The sequence below is a fragment of the Mirounga angustirostris genome, unplaced genomic scaffold, assembly GCF_029215605.1.
Source record: "Mirounga angustirostris isolate CCGP_5_RB_7025 unplaced genomic scaffold, mMirAng1.0.hap1 SCAF_14, whole genome shotgun sequence".
Lineage (NCBI taxonomy): Eukaryota > Metazoa > Chordata > Mammalia > Carnivora > Phocidae > Mirounga > Mirounga angustirostris.
Window position 1 is genome coordinate 27,176,899 of NW_026991722.1, and position 22,659 is coordinate 27,199,557.

General features: G+C 39.8%; 1 protein-coding gene across 5 annotated transcripts in view; it reads right to left on the bottom strand.

Moving 5' to 3' along the window:
- ARK2N (arkadia (RNF111) N-terminal like PKA signaling regulator 2N) overlaps positions 1 to 22,659 on the bottom strand; it is a 93,329-nt gene that overhangs the window by 51,038 nt on the left and 19,632 nt on the right. For 4 of the 5 annotated variants that reach the window (XM_064577651.1, XM_064577652.1, XM_045886777.3 and 1 more), the window contains exon 2: positions 3,213 to 3,997. In XM_064577651.1, the coding sequence (XP_064433721.1) occupies positions 3,213 to 3,927 (715 nt within the window). In that variant the 5' untranslated portion in view covers positions 3,928 to 3,997. Of the gene's footprint in view, positions 1 to 3,212; positions 3,998 to 7,963; positions 8,193 to 22,659 lie in introns of all 5 variants that reach the window. The other variant, XM_064577653.1, reaches the window with a different exon arrangement.

Genomic DNA, 22,659 nt, shown 5'->3' on the forward strand with positions numbered 1-22,659 from the left:
GTCGGTTAAGCCTCTGCCTTCAGCTCAGGTCATGATCCCGGGGTCCTGGGATCGAGCCCCTGTCAGGCTCCCTGCTCAGTGGGGAGTCTGCATCTCCCTTTCCCTCTGCTCCCCGACTCCTGCTCTCTTGCTTGCTATCTCAAATAAATAAAATCTTAAAAAAAAAAAAAAAAAAGTTATTGGAAAAACTTTTCCCTGCTGCCCATGTACACTGATGGACGTAAGTAAGTCTGTTCAGAGAACTGATTTCTTTAACTGAATGGAGTCCGATGTCCATTATTCATATTCACTAAAATCAAAATTCTCTGCAAGAGCGGACTTTACAGAACTAGATTCAACTTAAAGTGATTTTACAGAGAGGTGACGTCCCACCATAAAACTGCAAGGAGTGATTAAAAGTACAAAAAGGTCATCTATAAAGATAAATGAGATATTTGATTAAAAGCCTTGAATACACAAGACCACTACAAAGTATTTTCACATTAATATTCACTTCCAAATACTCTATATTTTTGCTCATCTCTAAGTCCCCCAAATGCAAGAACTGCCAGAATTATCTTGATATGATATCTCCAAACAGATTCTTAAAACAGCAATTTAGTCTCAAAAACCTCACGTAGAGAATGTTTCAGTGTGGATAATAAGTTGCCTGTCAGTTAACTGTTAACTAAAAAACAATCTTCATAAACATCTGTTTCCAGATATCGAACTCAATTAAGCATGATCATGCACTATAGAATACAGAAGTCTCCATCATTTTCATTCTTTAAAAGAAAATGCATTAAAAAAATAAAAATGAAAAAAGAAAAAGCATTAATTGTAAATTTGGCATAAGAGAACATTTAGCCTAATTCCTTCAACGTTTATGCTGCTGACAAAGCTTATAAATGAAGCATTTTCTGAATTACTAAATTAGTTGTACCTTGATGAAAAAGGATAGCAAGAATCTGTTTTCACTTTTCCTCTTGATTTCCATTCTGTGTAAACAGCTTGATTCAAATGTCAACATCCAAGAGATTCTGTCAGGCACATCCAGTTTAAGTTCACCTGAATGTCTATGTTGCTGCACTCAAGTCAGTTCATAATTTATCCAATCTTTACAATTTATACAACTTTTCAACAATTGCCCTTGCTATTAGGTTGAGTGTATCCCCTTCCCTGAAGTCATAATGTGACTCAGGAAACTGACATATACATAATTATTACATTAAAAATGCACGATGTAACAATTTTTTAGGGGTAGCAATACAGACAGCTGAAAGGAACTTCCTAATATTTAAACTTGGGCTGTTCCATCCTTGCTGCTCTGCATGCCCACTTATATGAACAGCACCTCCTGAAACTGTGCAGTACACACAGTGTAGGCAGTCATATACAGCGGCCCGGCACCTTACCTACCATTTGATTTTCCAGGGATTACCTTAGAAAACTGTACAAACTTTCAAAAGCCACAAACTTAATAAATGGTGTGAACGAGAGAAATTAAGTCATAGATTCAGATAACTTACTTTGGTGTTTTGGTTTGTATAAAATTCAGAATAGACGAGAAACAGACCACCAGTGTTTTAGAAGTTTTAAACACTGGTGAAAGTAGTCAATTAGCAAGGAGGTTTAGATAATATAAACAAAGCACACCTAATCTATGTAAGCCAAACAGGAGAGTGCCCATGAACACATTTCTCATGCCACCTCTATAACTGGGTCTATTTTGTTGTTTACCCACCTTCTTCTCCCTTTCCATAAGAAGGCAAAATACTGGGGCGGTTACATCAAAAGCTGTTTAGTGAGTGAAATTAAGCACTGTATCATTATGATCTTGATTAACAGATCAGAACACAGGACATAAGAATGCATGAACAAACAATTTTACAGGTGTTAATCAACCGTTCTAAAAAATATTAAATGCAAAACTGAAATATACCTAGAATCTGCCTGAGAACAACCCCAAAGTCTGCTTCTCTCATGCATTCAACTGATGAACTTCAAATAAACCCCCTCCCCAGCAATTTTAACACAAGGAACTACCAAAGGAATTCAACAGATATTAAAACAGTAAGCATTTCTAATTGTTAAAAACTCATATTTAATATACTATATGGATGAGACTTTTATTATAATAAGATGAACACCTATAGGATCATTCTTGTTACTGAGTTTATGTAAGTTTGGTTGGCTACAGGCTTAATGAACCAATATGATTTTTCTTGAAATATTCTTTGTAGATCAGCAATATGCTGTCTTCATGTATAGAAACAAACTTTTCAGAAAACTAAGAGAAAAGAACAGTCACCCATAAAATTTTAAAAACCAAAACCTCCCCTTCTTTAATGTAGCAATAAACAACGCTGTCATCATCTATTAAGTGCCAGGTACTTTATAAAATGTTCCTAATCGTAAGAGTCTCTTCAATAACGAGAATTCACCAATTAAGAACCATTCAGATCTCCTCCTTCTTCCACCTTGAAATCTCAAGACTGCCTTTGTAGTACACACTACCAGTCATGATAGTAAGGAAAAAGCAGATATGTCTAACATGTAATAAATTACACACTCTTACACCAGTGAGAGCTAGAATAAGCAGATTTCTATCAAACTTCTTAAAGCTTGGGAGAGTAAAGGGAAAATACTGCAAAAAAGCATTCTTTCCAATGCAAGGGACAACTTAGAATAGAAAAATGTACAAGGTAACTATCTCATCATGCAGTGAACTGGGGAAAAACTCATAAAACTACTGTTTTAGGAGGAACAGTTACTAGAAAACTTAAACGGAAGATAGAACATGTCATTTCAGACACCATAAGCTCGAGTACAGTGGCTATATAATAAAGCAAAGTGCCTATTCCTGAGGAGAATTTACTTAGTAATAATGCTGAACAGTGAGTACTAAACCTAAGCAGTGCTAAAAAGGCAATGATGGGAGTTCAGATAATGTGTTACAGAGAAAGAGACGTGTGAGAAATTCCATTACTTAAAAATAATCTTGCCCCTATCATTAACCATTTAAATATTTTTTTGCTGACGTGCTAAAGTGCACTGGAAACCTCAGAACAGGTTTTTAAAATTGGCCATGTCTTGTTAATACACTGCAGTCTTCAAATTTACACAGAGCTGCAGGTCTCCTGGATTTTTTCAAGTGTCACTCATCTAACTGAGCCTGACAGCTTAGAAATGCCATCGGTCGCTCTACAGTCAGTTTAAAAAACATCCTCTACCTGGTATCTCTGCAGTGATTGTCTTGCTGCTCCCTGAAACCTCTTCATCATCATCTGATGAGCTCGTGCTTGAGTCACAAGTCAGGTCACTATCACTGGTACTACTGTCCTGCAATAGGTTATACTTCTTCCGTGCAGCAGCCTCCCTTTTCTGTCTCAGTAGCCTGATTCTCTCCTTGTGCTTTTGGCTCCGATGACCTTTAACCTTGGCGACTCGGCCATTCTGTTTATCACTGGATTGCCGGTTTTTCTTGGCAGCCATAGTAGATGTTTCACTTTCAGATCGGGAACGCCGAGACTTGCGCCCGACGGTGGCACCAGGCACTCCAGAAGGGTCTCCTTCCACTGCTGTTTCTGCCTGGGAGGGTTCATTCTCTTCTGCAGAAGACAACGTGTCTGAATCAGCCAGGTGACCACTAGAGGAAGGGGAAAGCATGCAGTGATTAGAGGAGTCACTCTCATAAACTCGGCCAGTGGTCGGCTTGTCACTTTCTGTGGATGCTAACTGAGACTCAGAAGAGTCCCTTCTCAGTTCCATCAATAAGCAGGGCATTGAAGAAAGAACTGTAGAATCCACTACCCCATCTTTCTGAACTTGAGATTCCAGTTCTACAGATCCATCTTCCTCCTTAGCTGTCTCTTGTTCAGATGTTTTTGGTGGGACTTCAGACTCAATGAGTTCTTCGACTTTTCCCACTGCCTCCTCCATCTTCATTTCAGACTTTCAAGTTAAATCATGGAGCAGAGTTTAGGAAACTAGGTCAAAGATGCAACAGGAAAGCAACCTGTACAAAAACACACAAAATCAATAAACAGAAATGGAAGATTATGTAATCAACACAACATGCCTACCTTTCTAAATTAGTAGCAAAAGTTACCATCACACAGGCCTTTAAAATGTACCTGTCATCTGCTTAATAGTCAAATTCAAAGGACTCAGTACTATCAAAATACTAGCATACACAACTACTAAAAATGGCATAATATTAATCCTCAATTACTGAACTTGCAAGCCCAGCAAGGAACCAAACAAGGATTTTCAATTTTAAAAACGTTACTTAAAATGCTCAAGAAAGGGGTCCTCAAAACTCTGATACAGTTAAATGTGTATGTTCTGACTTTAACATATATGAAAAAGAATGCTTCAAAAAAACTAGTCTCAAAAACAAGTTAGCTAGAATGATTACTTTTACACTCAAATCCTCAAAGAGAGGACATTATAGTGGAGTAACATCAAATGTACACACATTAAAAAAAAAACCTTTCAATTATATGCATTTGGCAAATGAGCACCCAAAGTAATTGTATGCATCAAACCTATCTGCTATTCCCCTCAGGAGGAGTTGCTCTACAGGCGTATTAGGAGGCCAGACCTGACTATGCTGTTTCCTCACAGTCCTTCCTAGTTCCCACATACCTCTCATCAGGCTGAATGTGAGTCTAGTGTTTCAACATGTTTTGTTTCATAAACAGAGCCACTAAATACAGATCAACTACTTTGTGAACCCAGAAAACCTAGTACATTCTAGTCTATGAATGACTTAAGGAGTTTAAGAGAAAACACCCTACACAAATTTTCTACCTTTTATGCTTTTTTTTTTTTAAAGATTTTATTTATTTGACAGAGAGAGAGAGAGAGAGAGAGAGCAAGTAGGCAGAGAGGCAGGCAGAGGGAGAGGGAGAAGCAGGCTCTCCAAAGAGCAGGGAGCCTGACGTGGGGCTCGATCCCAGGACTCTGGGATCATGACCTGAGCCGAAGGCAGCCGCTTAACCGACTGAGCCATCCAGGCGCCCTTGACTTTATTTATTTATTTTTTTTAAGATTTTATTTATTTGAGAGAGAGAGACCATGAGTGGAAGAGGGGCAGAAGAGGAGGGAGAGGGAAAGGGAGAGAATCTCAAGCAGACTCCTCGCTGAGCTCAGGGCTGGATCCCAAGACCCTGAGATCATAACCTGAGCGGAAACCAAGAGTTGGATGTTCAAATGACTGAGCTACCCAGGCGCACCTATGTGCTAACTTTAGAACCTAACATCCTTCCCCTACTGAGTGTGCTACAACTCTACTTAATCATGGAGAAACAGGAAATAACCTTTAACTACAAGAGCTGTGACCTGTACAGAGCAAACTCCATTAACTGATGGTTTGGTTTTAAAAGGATGGTGCTAAGAATGTGCAAAGCCAGTAAATACCTCATTCTGTACATATAATGTTATAGAAGACAATTATCATGATTTCCCACTGGTAACAGACACAAACACTGAGCTAGATGGTGTGCTAATCAGGTGCCATAAGACATCTTCATCACTTCACTCTATCAACTCTATTACTTGACAGTTTAATATATGGTAGATGGCAACTAGAAGATATTCAGAAAATCCTTTTATTGCTCTAACATGCCAAGCCTACTTTTTGCTTACTATGAACATGAATATTCTATATTCCTATTTTTTGTTTTTCATGGCCTTGTTCTCAGCGGCTGATGAAACAGACATTCTGATGAAGGTTCCTCACAACATATTCATGAAAACCAGAACATTCACGGCCACTGGAAACATTCATTAATGTAAAACAATCCCATATGTAGCCTATTTCATATTTGCATCATTACTAATTTTTTACTTAAATGAAAAAAAGCATAAATGTTATTCCTAACACCATTCCAAAAGGAATGTAACACCTCTGAAAGCCAACAGAGGGAGTAAAAGTTAAACCGGCAAACTGCCAGTGTCATAACTGAAGCATGTTGGCAATACAAACAGGAAATAAAATATTGAGATATGAAATACCCCAAATATAAGGAATAAACCAAGATTTTGTAACTAAATAGAAACAAGAGTTGATTCTTCTGTAGAGAATGATGTTATATATTCCAGAATAAAAATTTTTCTTACAGCTGAAATATTTGAGAAATTACACTCAAATGAAATTAATGTCAGTCATAAAGCACAAGAATCAAAAGTCTCAAATTAATTTTTGAAAGGAGGCACTGGACCTTTTTGAAGTACATAATATAACATCAGGTGGAAAGGTAAATATGTTAATATGACCATAAAACTCTTGTTCGTTCAGTAAATAAATTGTGTGGGTAGGACAAATAAATCTAAACTGTTTTTCTTTGTAAGAAAACATGACATTATCATTGTCTTTCAATATGACAACTCAATTATCTTTCATTTCAAGATCCTTATACTTAACAGTTTATTGAGATCTACAATGACTTCTACTGCCTAAAAAAACAATTTTAATCACAAACACTAGCATCAACCATAAATAGGACACCAGTTAGCTAATAGTGATATGCCCATACAATGTGCCCATAAAGGATGAAAAAGTTCTTTAATACACTAATATGGAGCAATTTTCAATGTATAATGTTAAATGAATAAAAAAGGTACATTATACCATTAGTGTAAATAAAGTAGTATAATTTTGTTTTATACTTATATGTGAGTTCGTCTGTAGATGTACAGAATCTCTGCGAGGATACTTAAGAATATAGTTAACACCAGCTACTTTGGCAAGGAAAGAAAGCGAATGAGAGAACAGGAGTCAAAAAACCTTTTTACTGTACGTAGTTTTTACCTCTTGATTCTACTATCATGTACAAGTATTGCCTATCCAAAACCCCACTCAAACATAAAAGTCTACTTTATTTTTTTTTTAAGATTTTATTTATTTATTTGACAGAGAGAGAGAGAGAGAGAGCAGGAACACAAGCAGGGGGAGTGGGAGAGGGAGAAGCAGGCTTCCCACTGAGCAGGGAGCCCGATGCGGGGCTCGATCCCAGGACCCTGGGATCATGACCTGAGCCGAAGGCAGACGCTTAACGACTGAGCCACTCAGGCGCCCCATAAAAGTCTACTTTAAAGTCTTCTGAAGAAGAGGGGAGTTGGTACCTTTCTGCTCCTGACACCAACTACTGCTCAGGTCACATTTAGTCAGTGAAGGCTATTAGAGTCTCCCCACTGTAGTGGAATTTTGTCATAATTCATAAAACACAAGAAAAAAAAGTCACAGGAAGTGAAAATACAAGCTCTGACAAAACTCCCTGCAGTGGAATAAAAATAAAGTACTCTAAACACGGGGGAAAGATGTCATGTGTACAGAGTAATCCTCTCCAACAACCAGAGTATTTACTGTATATATTGTTGTTTTTTTTTTTTTTAAAGATTTTATTTATTTGACAGAGAGAGACACAGCGAGAGAGGGAACACAAGGAGGGGGAGTGGGAGAGGGAGAAGCAGGCTTCCCGCCGAGCAGGGAGCCTGATGCGGGGCTCGATCCCAGGACCCTGGGATCATGACCTGAGCCGAAGGCAGACGATTAATGACTGAGCCACCCATGTGCCCCTACTGCATATATTGTTTTTGGTCCGGGAAAAAATGTGGATTTTCTTGGTAGAGGTAATCAAAAGTAGCTGGCAGGAGAAAAAGATAAAACTACTGAATGATAGTGGCATCTTACAAATGGGATAAAAGGCTCTCAACCACCCAGTTTAATAGTAAATTCACAATGAAGTAATAATTATGTAACATACAGCATTTCTTTCCTTAGAAGAGCATTTTCCACTATGCTGTTCTTCCCTCCACTCTAAAGGCGGTCCCCTTCTACATGGATATTACAGTTAATCCCCCCTCATCTCCCTAGAGCCTTAGTGATTATTCTTCGGCATTCATCAACTTCTCACACTCAAATGGATCGTCCATCCATCCATTTACTCATTCATTTGAAAAAAATTCTCCTACTTACCGCCTCAACCTCTCATCTCCTCCAGAAACCATTCTCTTCTCACAACGTCATTAAGAGAGATGTCTAGGGGCGCCTGGGTGGCTCAGTCGTTAAGCGTCTGCCTTCGGCTCAGGTCATGATCCCAGGGTCCTGGGATTGAGCCCCGCATCGGGCTCCCTGCTCAGCGGGGAGTCTGCTTCTCCCTCTCCCTCTCCCCCTGCTTGTGTTCCCTCTTTCGCTGTGTCTCTCTCTGTCAAATAAATAAATAAAAATTTAAAAAAAAAAGAGAGAGAGCTGTCTAAATTCCCTGCCTCTATTTCCTTACCTCTCGTACTCCTCCAACCCAATCCCATCTGACATCTGCTTTTATTAAACCTGTAGAACAGTGCTTATCAGGGTCATTAATGACCCCCGTATATTTAAAGCAAACAAACAGTTTGGCCCTCATCTTAATGTCTAAGCAGCATTCTATGCTTAACCACTCCCCTCTCCTCCTTAAGCTAATGTTTTTCTTTGGTTTCCCAGGCTTCCCTTCTTCTGGTTGCTCCTTCTCAGCCTACTTTATAGACTTAACTTCCTCTACCAAACCTCGGGTGTTAGTCCTAGGACTAGGTCCTTCTCACACCCCTCAAAGTAACCCTCTTCTACATCCAGTTTCTTTTTTTAAAAAAAGATTTTATTTATTTGACAGAGAGAGACACAGCAAGAGAGGGAACACAAGCAGGGGGGAGTGGGAGAGGGAGAAGCAGGCTTCCCGCGGAGCAGGGAGCCCCATGCGGGGCTGGATCCCAGCACCCTGGGATCATGACCTGAGCCGAAGGCAGACACTTAACGACTGAGCCACCCAGGCGCCCTACACCAGTTTCCAATACCATCCCTATACTAGTAATTCTGTCTCTCCATCTCAGCTCTTCTCCAAGCTCTATACTAGTCTACCCAAACAGCCATTTGACATCTGCATTTAGATTTCACAAAGGCACCATAATCTCTTCATGTCCAAAACCAAATTAGTCATCTCTGAATTACCCCACTCTGCTCCTTCTCTAACTTTCCCTAGCTCAGTAAAAACAGCACCACTATGGGTCACCTGGGTGGCACAGCTGGTTGAGCATCTGACTCTTGGTTTCACCTCAGGTCCTGATCTCAGGGTTGTGAGATTGAGCCCCACGCTGGGCTCCGTGCTGAGCACAGAATCTGCTTAACAGTCTCTTGCCCTCTCCCTCTGCTCCTCATCCCTGCATGCGTGCTTGCCCGCATGCTTTCTCACTCCCTCTATTTTTTAAATAAATAAATAAATAATTAAAAAAAAAATAACACCACTAATACTTCAGTTGCTCATGTCAGAAACCTGAGGATTATCCTTGACAATGCCTTCTCCTTTACTCATTGCATCCCATCATTCACTAATTCCTATCAGTCCTACCTCATATTTCTAGCCTAGTATTCTCCATCTCCACTGTCAACCACTCTAAACACAACCTCCATAATTTATTTTTCAATAGAACGACCAAAAATCATCATCTCCTCTCTATATATATTCAGTGTTGCTCCTACCCACAAACCTGTGCTCTATACAGCAGACAGAACAATATTTTTACAAGGCAAATATAACATGTTTATAGAAAGGGTTTTTTTAGATTCCACATAAACAGAAAGTATTTTATAAATGTCTTACAAGAGTAGGGGGATGACCAAGAGGAGAGTAGTTCAAGGCAACTTGAGTTTTATCTGAGTTTCTCTCTCTCCCCTTTAAAAAGGATTATATGCAATAATTTTCAAAATCAGGCTGTCAGGGATGCCTGGGTGGCTCAGCCGGTTAAGCATCGTCGTCTAAGCATCGTCATCTTGGTTTGGCTCAGGTCATGATCTCAGGTTGTAAGATCGAGCCCTGCGCTCAAGTAGGAGTCCGCTTGAAGGGTCTCTCCCTCTGCCCTTCCCCCCAACTCACTCTTCTGAGCGCTTGTGCTCTTTCGCACTAAAATAAATAAATAAATCTTTAAAAAAAAACAAAAATAAAGGGGTGCCTGGGTGGCTCAATCACTTAAGCACCTGCCTTCAGCTCAGGTCATGATCCCAGGGTCCTGGGATTGAGACCCACATCAGGCTCCCTGCTCAGCAGGGAGTCTACTTCACCCTATTCCTCTCCCCCCTCCCACCCCGCCACTTGGGTGCGCGCATGCGCTCACTCTCTCTCTCTCAAATAAAGTCTTTAAAAAAAATAAATTAATTAAAAACAGGCCTTCAGTTCTGGACAATCAAAATGCAGCATTTGTTTTATTAGTCCTGTGTTCACTAAGAAACTAAGATGACAAAAGATGAGGACAGGTAGGAGAGCTAAACCATGGAAAGGAAGCAATACACTGCCCCTCTGAGACAGGGAAGTGGAAAGTATTAAGTGAAAAGGAGTGGAAAGTACAAAGTATAAGGCTAAATGAGGCTACTGCGAAAATCTGGAGGGAGTTTCTCTCATATCAGACCTTATTCTTGGTCGGCAAAACTTAATACAAGGTGAAAAGAGCACATCTGGAGGTTTGTGAAAATGGAAAAGGATTATAACACTTGCTACAGAAAATGTGAGGAGAATAAAACTGCTAAGCACAGTAATTTACATAGTGTCAAAAAGAATAATTTGCAATACTACTCAATTTCCACGCTAGGTAGGGACTATTAACACAAACTTAAGAGGAGAAGGTAGTGTGTGATTGCTCTTACCTGCTCAAAACCTCTGCCCACATCTCCAGCTTCATCTTGGGCCACTCACACCCTAACTCCTTCCAGATACAAAGAATGTGTCATGAATGGCTTTTTCAGATCTCTGGCCTTTCACACTCATTTTGTGCCTGCCCCCTTGCTGGCTACTCTTCACAGATATCAGAGTAAGTATCATTTCCTTGGGGTAGCCTTTGGTACCTTACTAATAGGATCCCTGTTATATACTGATTACACACCTATTTTGGGACACCTGGGTGGCTCAGTTGCTAGGTATCTGCCTTCGGCTCAGGTCATGATCCCAGGTCCTGGGATCCAGCCCCATATTGGGCTCCCTGCTCAGCAGGAAGCCTGCTTCTCCCTCTCCCACTCCCCCTGCTTGTGTTCCCTCTCTCATTGTCTCTCTCTCTGTCAAATAAATAAATAAAATCTTTAGGGGGGGAAAAAAAGATTACACACCTGTTTTCTTTCACAGCACTTTGCATAACTGTTACTGTTTAATGTCCATATTCCATACACAGGGACTTATAAAGGTTTAACGAAATAAAAAAATATATAAATGAAAAGAAATCACATAATCCCCCAGCTTATTTATCTCCATGATTATTAGGCAAAACAGACCTTAAGACAGAAATTGTCAAGACTAAAGGTGTCATTCTAATTTTCATGGCCCAATGATAAACACAATGGGAATCTATGGAAGTTCCCTCTGACTACAAATTTTTCAAGGAAGTAGAAAGCAAGGTCATCATTAAGAGTGAAGATGAATGAGGTGGTGTTGAGGCTGATCAGAAGACCAGGTGTGAAAAAGTATGGTGAAAATGAAGACACTAGAGCAGTTACAGTCTATGATTTTCAGACCATAATAAAGGCCCACTTTAAGGCTATAGCATGAACTTCAAGTGAGACTGGGACACACAGGTATGTTTTTCTCCTCTGAAATTCAGCTGTGTAAGTCTAAGCACAGAGGAGAAAGAAGCTGGGTTTAACCAGAATTCTAGTTTTACTAAGCAAGTAGATCGGTGCAAGAAACAAGAGTGTATACAAGGAAATGATTCTAATGATCACATCCAGAAGGTACAGGGCAGTGAAAATGCCCAATGAAATGGACATCCCAGTGGAGTCAAGGTACTATAGTGAACTGCAAAGAGAAGGTGGCAGTCCGAGAGCGCTGTGAATGAAATGGATTACGGAAGGGTTGCATTTACTGGTAACTGATGAGATCTAAAATAGTGCCACTTAAAGTGGTGTTCTTTTTTTTCTTTTTTTTTTAAAGATTTTATTTATTTGACAGAGTGAGAGAGGGAACACAAGCAGGGGGAGTGGGAGAGGGAGAAGCAGGCTTCCCGCCAAGCAGGGAGCCCGATGCAGGGCTCGATCCCAGGACCCTGGGATCATGACCTGAGCCGAAGGCAGATGCTTAACAACTGAGCCACCCAGGTGCCCCTCAAAGTGGTGTTCTTAAAGGACTGTCTGCAATGAGAGAAGTACAGAAATTAAGAAAATTGATTAAGAGACTTATACGGCAATTTGGTATTGTCATGACATGTCATGACAAACAGCATTTCAATTTCCTAGTAAATAATTGTATTTTTTAAAAGATTTTATTTATTCATGAGAGACAGAGGGAGAGAGAGACAGAGGGAGAGAGAGGCAGAGGGAGGAGGCGGCTCCCTGCTCCCATGCACCCTAATTAATTGTATTTTACCAAAAACATTGACCAATGATGGACTGGAAATAAAAATACACTGGTCCTGGAGCACCTGGGTGGCTCAGTCGATTAAGTGTCTGTCTTTGGCTCAGGTCATGATCTTAGGGTCCCGGGATCGAGCCCCATGCCGGGTTCCCTGCTGGGGGGGAGGGGGCGGAGGAAGTCTGCTTCTCCTTCTCCTGCCCCCTCCCCCCGCTCATGCGCCCACACAAGTTCTCTCCCCCTCTCTCTCTAATAAATAAATAAAATCTTTAAAATATATATATACTAGTCCTTCACAACAGATAGTTCGAGAAGCACTGGTTAGAGTATGACTGTGAAAATAACTGGCTGAGGTAGAGAACAAAATCATTATGAGAGAGTTCACAGAACTGAGTGGGCAGTGTCAGAAGGATCATCTGTGTATACTGTAATCATGAAGAATTAAGACAAGAGTAATAATGGACAAAATGACACTAAGCAAGGAACAAAAATCACCAGAGTCAGTGGTCAAAAGAGGACAGCAATATGGGGATTAATGGAAGAGGAAAATTATCTGAAAAGTGGCAATGAGGAACAAGGAAATCCAGGCCAGAGGAGAAGGACTGCAGGAGAAAAAAAAGCACAGGCATCCCTTGCAAGGTGAAGCTGTGCCCTCAGTGGAAACCACAGTGTTACTAGTGTAGGAAGGTGAAGGGGAAGTTCAGAGAGGAAGTTAAGAATATTGGTGATTTCGCTGATGATGAACTGAAGTAGAAATGAGGTGGAGAAGGAGGGAAGGGAAAGAACAGGGAATGTGCAGTGCTTTCTGAAGATTAGAGTGTAGGAAATAAGGGGTGACGTAGGAGTTTGGAGCTTCCTGTGGTTACATTCATGAGACAGAAACTTATGTAAAGCACTCAAGATATTTTTTCATTCTATATATTTAAAAAATGTAGTGTTGTTCATGACTCAGTCAATTGATTTCACAACCCAATAGGTGGTGACCTAAAAGCTTGAAAAACACTGTCTAGAGAAACACATGTGTCGTAGCAGCACTGTCTCTGTGATAGACAAAACAAAAACAAAACATCTACTGACAAACAGCGGAATGGAAAAATAAGCTGTGGTACATTCCTACAGTAAAGGAGCATATAGCAGTAGAAACAAAAGACAACTACATCAACATGGATAAAACAATAAAAACAATGATAAGCAAAAACAAAACAAACAAAAAAAAGGAAATTGCAAAAAAAAAAAACCCCTATCAGTCAATGTATATAAAGTTCAAAACAAGACGATACGAAATGACATAATATATATGGATACTTAGTTGTGCTGTAAAACTACTTTAAAAAAAGCTCAGGAATGATTACCAAAATGTCAGGATAGTGGTTACCTCAGTGTGAAGAAGCGGTGATAGATGATGAGTATGCAGGGTTTCATAAGTATTGGTAAGGCAGGACACCTGGCTGTGAGCATGGGAAAAGGTCAGCAAATACCCCCAAAATGTAATTACAAAGCAAGACAAAATTAATCAAAACAACCACTTCAGGGGTGCCAGCTGGTTGGGCACCTGATTCTTGCTTTCAGCTCAGGTAGTGATCTCAGGGTCATGAGATCAGCCCTGCATCGGGGACCCCCCACACACACACGCCCCTCCCCCAGTCGGGCTCCCCAGCGGGCGCAGTCTGCTTGAGATTCTCTCTCCTCCCTCCCACTTGTGTGTGGATGCTCGCTCTCTTTCAAATAAATCAGTAAATCTTAAAAAAAAAAAAAAAACACTTCAGAGCTCTGGAAATCTATCAAATGCCTGCACCAAAGAGAAGTACTGATGCTTAAAGACCTGCAGGACTGGGGAACCTGGTCAGTTAAGTGTCTGCCTTCATCTCAGGTCATGATCTCAGGGTCCTGGGATGGAGCCCCCCCACCCCCTTGTCAGGCTCCCTGCTCAGTGGGGAGTCCGCTTCTCCCTCACTCTCTGCCCCTCCCCCTGCTTGTACGTACTCGCTCGCAAGCACTCTCTCAAATAAATAAATAAAATCTTAAAAAAAAAACAAAAAACACTGCAGGTTTGGGGCGCTTGGGTGGCACAGTCAGTTAAGCAGCAGACTCTTGGTTTTGGCTCAGGTCATGATCTCAGGGTCCTGGGATGGAGCCATGTTGGGCTCCCAATTCAGCGGGGAGCCTGCTTCAGGACTCTCTCTCCCTCTACCCCTCCCCCTGCCTGCGAGCTCGCTCTCTCTCAAATGAATAATTAAATCTTAAAATGTAAAAACCTGCAAGATTTTTATTAAGAACAGTAGGGGACCTACTTGGGGCCACTCCCATTTCCCCCCACCTCCCAGCTCAATAGGTTCTGCCTAATTAGGTGGCACAGGCCTAGAGGATCTGTGTTTGCATTTACAAAGGCGCCTCACTCAATCTGGAATGGTGGGCCACACCTACACCCAGGGGCATTATAGGTGCAAGTGACAATCTAAGCAGCAGGCGGACAGGGCAATCAAGGGTTCCACTAGCCTGAGGATGTGATCATGAATGGGTCAAGCATATTCTTGGCTAAGGCTACAGGATTATGCAGAGGAGATGCCAAAAATCTTTACTGGTGGGAGGTATTTGAGCACAATTTCTGTCCAAGTACTGGCTGACCAGTAAACTATGCTGGAAAGGATAAGAGCAAAGAACAGAAAGCCAGGTTGAAAAGTTAAAATAGAAAAAATTTTAAAAACTGAGCAGAGACATAAACAACACACTGCAGGGGAGACAGATTTCAGATTTATCCCAGTTACCTAAACAAAAACACAGCAACCCTTTCAAAGGGAAAAATAGTAAGAATCCAAAGCTGCTGCAAAATATTATCTAAAGTGTCCAGTTTCCAATAAAAAATTAAGAGACCTTTGAAAAAATAGGAAATGTGACTCATACACAGGAGATAAAAAGCAGTCACTAGAAAAACAATGTCCTCAGATGATGAACTTCACAAAGACATCAAAAGACCTATTTTACTTTTTTAAATATTTATTTGTCAGAGAAGAGAGAGCACAAGCAGGGGGAGGGGCAGAGGGAGAAGCAGGCTCCCTGCTGAGCAAGGAGCCCGATGCAGAACTCGATCCCAGAACCCTGGGATCATGACCTGAGATGAAAGCAGACATTTAACCCACTGAGCCACCCAGGCGTCCCAAAAGAGCTATTTTAAATATGTTCAAAGTATTAAAGGGAAATAACTTTTAAAAATTAAAGAAAAGTAGAACAATGAGTCAACAAGCAGAGAATCTCAATAAGGGAACAAATTATTTGCAGAGGAACAAATGGACGGACATTCTGCAGTCAGAAAGCGTAAAACTGAAATTTCATGAAAACGGCTCAACAACAGGTTCAAGATGGCAGAATAAAGAAATCAGTGAACAAAATAAGTCAATAAAAACTGTGCAATCTGAAGAATAGAGAGAAAAAGATTAAAATGAATAGGGCCTCTGAAACATAAGGGACAATGTCAAGAATGTCAACATGTGTACAGGAATCCTAGAAAGAGAGAAAGAGGTAGAAAAAATACCTGAAAAAATAATGGCCCCAAACATCCTCTAAACTGATGAAAAACATCAATCCACACATATCCAAGAAGCTCAACAAATCTCAAAGTAGACCTCAATAAAGATCCACATAGATACATCATAATCAAACAAGTGAAAGACAACTGAGAAAAATCTTGAAAGCAATAAAAGAAAATTCATCATATACAAGGAAACCATATTAGATCAACAGCTGATTTGTCATTTTGAAACACTAGAGGCCAGAAGGTAGAATGACATTCAAAGTGCTAAGGGGAAAAAATAAGAATTCTATATCCAACAAAAATATTCTTTCAAAACAAAGACAAAAGGGACACCTGGCTGGCTTAGTCAGTAGAGCATGTGACTCTTGACCCTGAGGTGGTGAGTTTAAGCCCCATGCTGGGCATAAAGATTACTTTAAAAAAAATTGGGGGGGGGGGCACCTGGGTGGCTCAGTCATTAAGCATCTGCCTCCAACTCCAGTCATGATCCCAGGATACTGGGATCAAGCCCCGCATCGGGCTCCCTGCTCTGTGGGAAGTCTTCTCCCTCTCCCACTCCCCCTACTTGTGTTCCCTCTCTCACTGTCTCTGTCAAAAAAATAAAATCTTTTAAAAAAATTTTTTTTAAATTTTGTTAATGGGGGTGCCTGGCTGGCTCAGTGGGAAGAGCATGTCCCTCTTGATCTCAGGGTGATGGGTCCGAGACCAACATTGGGTGGAGGGATTGCAAAAAATAAAATAAATAAATGTAAAATAAAATGTAAAAAAAAAAAAAATTCCTAGATAAGCAGACTAAGAAATTTCACTGGTAGCAGACCTGCTTGACCAGAAATGATAAAGGAAATTCTTTAGGCTAAAAGGAAAGAATTTGTGACTCAAATCCACAAAATGAAATGCAGACAACAAAAAGTCGTAAATATGTATGTTAACATAAAAGACCCTATAAATGATTACTTCTTCTCTTACCTTCTTTTAAAAAATAAATGGTTGCAAAAAGCAATAATTATAACACTGTGAGATTTATAATACACACAGATGTCACATATATAAAAGTAATACTATAAAAAGGAGAGAGGAGATGGAGCTCTTCCCCATTGGTACAATGTTTCTATATTTTACTGAAATTAAATATTAATTTGAAGAGGACTGTGATAAATGATGATACAGATATAATCAATCCCTAGAGCAACCATTAAAAAAAAGAAAATCCTCAAAAAATACAGTTAAAAAACTAACCCCCCCAAAAAAAAGACAGTAAAGAAGGTACTGAGGAACAACAACAAATGAGACATTAAAAAATAAAATGGCAAATGTAAATCCAACCATATTAATATTTGTATTAAGTATAAATGGCCTAAATACTCTAACCAAGTAGCAAAATATTGTCAGAATGGATAAAAAAGATCCAATTGTAGGGGCGCCTGGGTGGCTCAGTCATTAAGCGTCTGCCTTCAGCTCACGTCATGATCTCGGGGTCCTGGGATCGAGCCCCGCATCGGGCTCCCTGCTCAGTAGGGAGCCTGCTGCTCCCTCTCCCTCTCCTACTCCCCCTGCTTGTGTTCCCGCTCTCGCTAACTCTCTGTCCAAAAAAAAAAAAAAAAAAAAATCCAATTGTAAAAACACGAAACAACAATAACAAAAGATCCAAATGTATGCAGTCTAAAAAACACACCTTAGGTTCAAAGATACAACAGGCTGACAGAAAATGGAAAAAGATATATTATGCAAAGAGCAATCATAGGAGAGCTAAAATGTTTCTATCAACATCAGGTAAAATAGACTTTAAGACAAGAAATATTACTAGAGACAAAAAAGGACATTTCGTAATGATACAAAGGTTAATATATCAAGAAAATATAAAAATCAAAATATATGAAACAAAAGCTAACAAAATGAAAAGGAGAGAATTCAACACCAATAGTTGCAGATTTCTAGCCCTCATTGTAAATAGATAAAACAAGACAGAAAGTCAAGAAGAATTTAGAAGACTTGAACATTATCAACCAATTCAACCCATATGACAATATGGAACACCCCACTCCTGGGTGGTTGCTGGCATTTACAACTGGGTACAGGGTAACCCCAAATTAAGATGTGGACTACTGGAGGGCGCCTGGGTGGCTCAGTCAGTTATGTGTCCAACTCGGCTCAGGTCATGATCTCAGGGTTGTGAGATTGAGCCCCACGTCCGGCTCTGTGCTGGACATGGAGTTCTGCTTAAGATTCTCTTTCTCCCTCTACCCCTACCCCCCCCCCTTTTTACTCTCTCCCTCTCTTTAAAACAAAAACAAAAACAAAAAAAGGATGCGAACTAGTGGAAAAGTAAAAAGAGAAATAAACAACTTTAATTTGAACTACATAATGCTTAGGAACATAGGTCTTGAAGAAAAAAATACAGAAATACAGATTTGGACATTATCAATGTAAGTAGAGTGCTAGATGAATATATCAGCTAATCCAGGAAGAAAGCATAAAATTAACAGAGGAGAAATTCTAAACAGATTTTTTTTTAAATGTCAATCTGTTGCTTTAGTGTATAAACTAATAGTAAAACAATTACCCTTGGGGGAAAAAAAAAGATATGAAAGTATCAATAAAACATACAGAAGAAAGTCTTCCTTCTCACAATATAGTCTTAGATATTTAACAACTTCCTATGAACTAGAATTGTGAGAATGGACCATGACTGATGGGGTCTTATCTAAGGCCAACCACTATAGGAAATCCTCCTGAGAGTTTTGACACAGCAGTATATATAAAATCATTAAGCACTCAACATAAGAAAGGCTTGCCTTTTATGCTGTTCAATTTTACTCCTAATGAGCAACTAACCATCCTTTTACGCCATTATAATGACGCAAAATGAATGAATAAACTGAAACTGTATTGTCCTTCCTAATGTGACAAATGCAAACTCAAGTCATTTGCTGTTAGAAGTTTACTGTTGCTACAGGCACTTTTCCGTTGAAACCACAAGTTGACACAAGCACAGCCCATTAAGTGAAACTGCTTCTAGGTGCGATTTTGCTCTACAGTCATGTAAAATGGGGCATTTTAATTGTAAGCACTCCTATATCTGTTTATTTCATATCACCACCCTAGACTTGTAAGAAATATAAGCAGGTAATGCTTCAAACAATCTATATGAACCCATTAACTTACACTGCTTCTCCACGTGTACAAGCCACAGCATTAGATAATTCATGAATTCCAACATTGCTTTTTTTTTTTTTTAGATTTTATTTATTTATTTATTTGAGAGAGAGAGAGAGAGAAACAGCATGAGAGGGGATAGGGTCAGAGGGAGAAGCAGGCTCCCCGCTGAGCCGGGAGCCCGATGTGGGACTCGATCCCAGGACTCCTGGATCATGACCTGAGCCGAAGGCAGTCACTTAACCAACTGAGCCACCCAGGCGCCCCCAACATTGCTCTTATACAAAACAATGCATTAAATACGGCTTTCTATTTAGACAAAAAAGCAACTTTTTTTTTAAGATTTTATTTATTTGACAGAGAGAGACACAGTGAGAGAGGGAACACAAGCGGGGGAGTGGGAGAGGGAGAAGCAGACTCCCCGCTGAGCAGGGAGCCCAATGCAGGGCTTGATCCCAGTACCCTGGGATCATGACCTGAGCCAAAGGCAGACGCTTAACGACTGAGCCACCCAGGCACCCCAAAAAAGCAACTTTAAAGAGGGTCAATGTTTTAATGACAAAATAACAATGCTTCTGACCATTAGAGTAGAAGAGATAATACTTCCTCTGTCACAAAAATTTGAGTTAAAAAAAATCCTTACAAGTGATCCTATTTCCTTGCAATAAAGTGGGATTTTTCCAAACAGGAAACCTTCTACTGTTTTATCTAATCTAGTGTCAAATACCAAGTGATAGGGCTTACACCAACCACCCCTGGGAGAACACTGTTTCAAATAGAATTTATAACATAGTTTTTTCTCAAGATTTAGACTACCTTGGTTTTTCATTTTGTCTAAAATTGATACTAAAAAAAAAATTCTGTCTATACTTGTGACCAAAAACTACCTAACATAAAAACTACAAGGAACACCAAAACCTTTAATGTGAGTCTGCTCTTAGCCTCAATATTTAAATTCCTTACCTACTTCCCTTCCCTCCAAAACTATACCCACAAAATTTCAAAGCTACTAAGTAGGTGTTGGACCACTAAAATACAAATTTGGATACAAGTTTTCTGCTCTTTAATCAAAATAGTCAGACTCTAAAGTTTTGGGTTTTTTTTAAGAAATATTGAAAATATTACCAAAGAGAAGTACACACATCGTTAAGTATACAATTTGATAATTTTTACAAAATGAACATACCCATGTAATGACCACACAGATACAGAGCATTCCCCAAATCCCAGAAGCCTCCCCCATGCCATCTCTAATCATTACCTGCCCTCTCCCAAAGGTAACCATTTTTCAGACTTTATCACCATAGATCAACGTTGTCTATTCTTAACCTTCAAGATATTACAAACAAATGGGGGAATAGTCTGTATTCATGTATTGGAAGACTCATTATTGTTGTGACATCAATTTTTCCCAACCTGATCTAATGATTCAGTGTATTCCCAATCAAATCCCCAAGCTATCTTTCAGATATTGACATACAAATCCTAAAGTTTATATGGAAAGACAAAAGATTCAGAATAGTCAACACAATACCGAAGACTGAAGGACTGACATTACCCAACTTCAAGACTTAACTATAAAAGCTACAGTAATCAAGACAGTGTAGTATTAGCCAAAGAACAGATAACACAGATCAATGGAACAGAATAGAGTGAGCCCAGAAATAGATCCATGCAAACACGTTTAACTGACCATTGACAAAAGAACAAGAAAAGCAATTCAGTGGATAAAGTCTATTAAACAAATGGTACTGGAACAATTGGACAGTCACATGAAAAAAAAAATCGTCTAGACACAGACCTTACACCTTTCGCAAAAATTAACTCAAGATGGATGAGACATAAATGTAAAATGCAAAACTATAAAACTTCTAGTGGGGAACCAGGAGAAAATTCAGGTGAACTTAGGTTTGGCAATGAATTGCTAAATATGATACCAAAAACACAACCCGTAAAAAAGACTTTATTTTAATTAAAAATTTCTGCTCTGCAAAGACACTGTCATGAGAACAAAAAGTTTGAAACATACGTCCAAGTCTCACCTTTAAAAAAACAAAAACACACTTTTTTTTTTTTTTAAGATTTTATTTATTTTTGAGAGAGCATGAGCAGGGTGAGGGGCAGAGAGAGGGAACCTAAAGTAGACTCCCCGCTGAGCACGGAGCCCATGCAGGGCTCAATCTCACAACCCTGAGACCATGACCTGAGCCAAAACCAAGAGTCGGACCCTTAACCGACTGAGCCACTCAAGCACTCCCAAAAGCACACCTTTCTTGTTCTTTCACTTCAACTGTCAAACTTTAGGATCTATCAGCATCTCTAATTCCTTCTCTTCCACTGCTTAACCCAAGGTAATCTAATCTCTGTTCCCATCATTCCACCTAAAGTTTGCTAAAACTACCTTTATTTCAAGTCACTAAATCCAAGAGACATTTTTAGTCTTCATTCCTTACCTCTCTACAGTATCTGATGCTGTTGACCATTCCCTCCTTGAAAATCCCTTTCCATGGATTTCTATACCATCACACTATTCTGGTTTTTCCTCCTTCCTCTCCAATTCAACCAACTTATATCTCCTTTACTGACTTATTCTCATCTCTCTAAATTATGTTTTTTAAGAATTTTTTTCCCTATTTAAACTGCCATGTTTCATCCCACTGAATTCTCAGCCCACGTAAGATCATTTAAGTACCACTTCATTAGAAATGGGAAGACCAAGGCGCCTGGGTGGCTTGGTTGTTAGGCGTCTGCCTTCGGCTCAGGTCATGATCCCAGGGTCCTGGGATCGAGTCCCGCATCGGGCTCCCTGCTCGGCGGGAAGCCTGCTTCACCCTCTCCCATTCCCCCTGCTTGTGTTCCTGCTCTCGCTATCTCTCTCTCTCTGTCAAATAAATAAATAAAATCTTAAAAAAAAAAAAAAAAAAGAAATGAGAAGACCACTGAGAGAAGCCAAATATTCCATCATCTGTTCAACCAAATATTCCATCATCTGTCGTCCGGCTTGATGAGGAACACTTCCAATGTGAGGTGTTAAGAGTGATGTTCTTCAACTTCAACAATGGATTATCTGTGGGAAAGGGCCCTGGGTGTGTCACGTCCAAAGTTGCTGCTTTAATAACCCCTGTCTGAGGCGCTTCCACCAGGTCATCTTGATGGACTAATAGACATTTACCAGTTTGTTAAAGGATATGAAGCAATAGCCAGATGAAGAGACACACAGGGAAAGTATGTGGAGCTTCCATGCCCTCTCCAGGCATACCACTCTCCCCAACCTCCTAGTGTTCAACAACCCAGAAGCTCCAAATTTAGTTCTTCATGGCCCAGTCTTAGGCCCTCCTTTCTCTTATTGTACTTCTAAGTGGTATCATCCACACCCTTAACTCCCAAATTCACACCTTTAGCCCAAAGGGCTCTTCCAAAGATCCCCAAATCCTGATGATCAACTGTATCGTTGACATTCTATTTAAATTATCTCAAAGATACTGCAAAATTAATGTTAAAAAAATACCCAAACTTGCCTCTCCTCTAGCAAGCAATTAATGTACAATTAACTGTCTCATTACCAAATCCAAAAACATATCCCAAAATCCCATTCCATCACCAACTCCTATCAACCTAGCCATCCAATACATC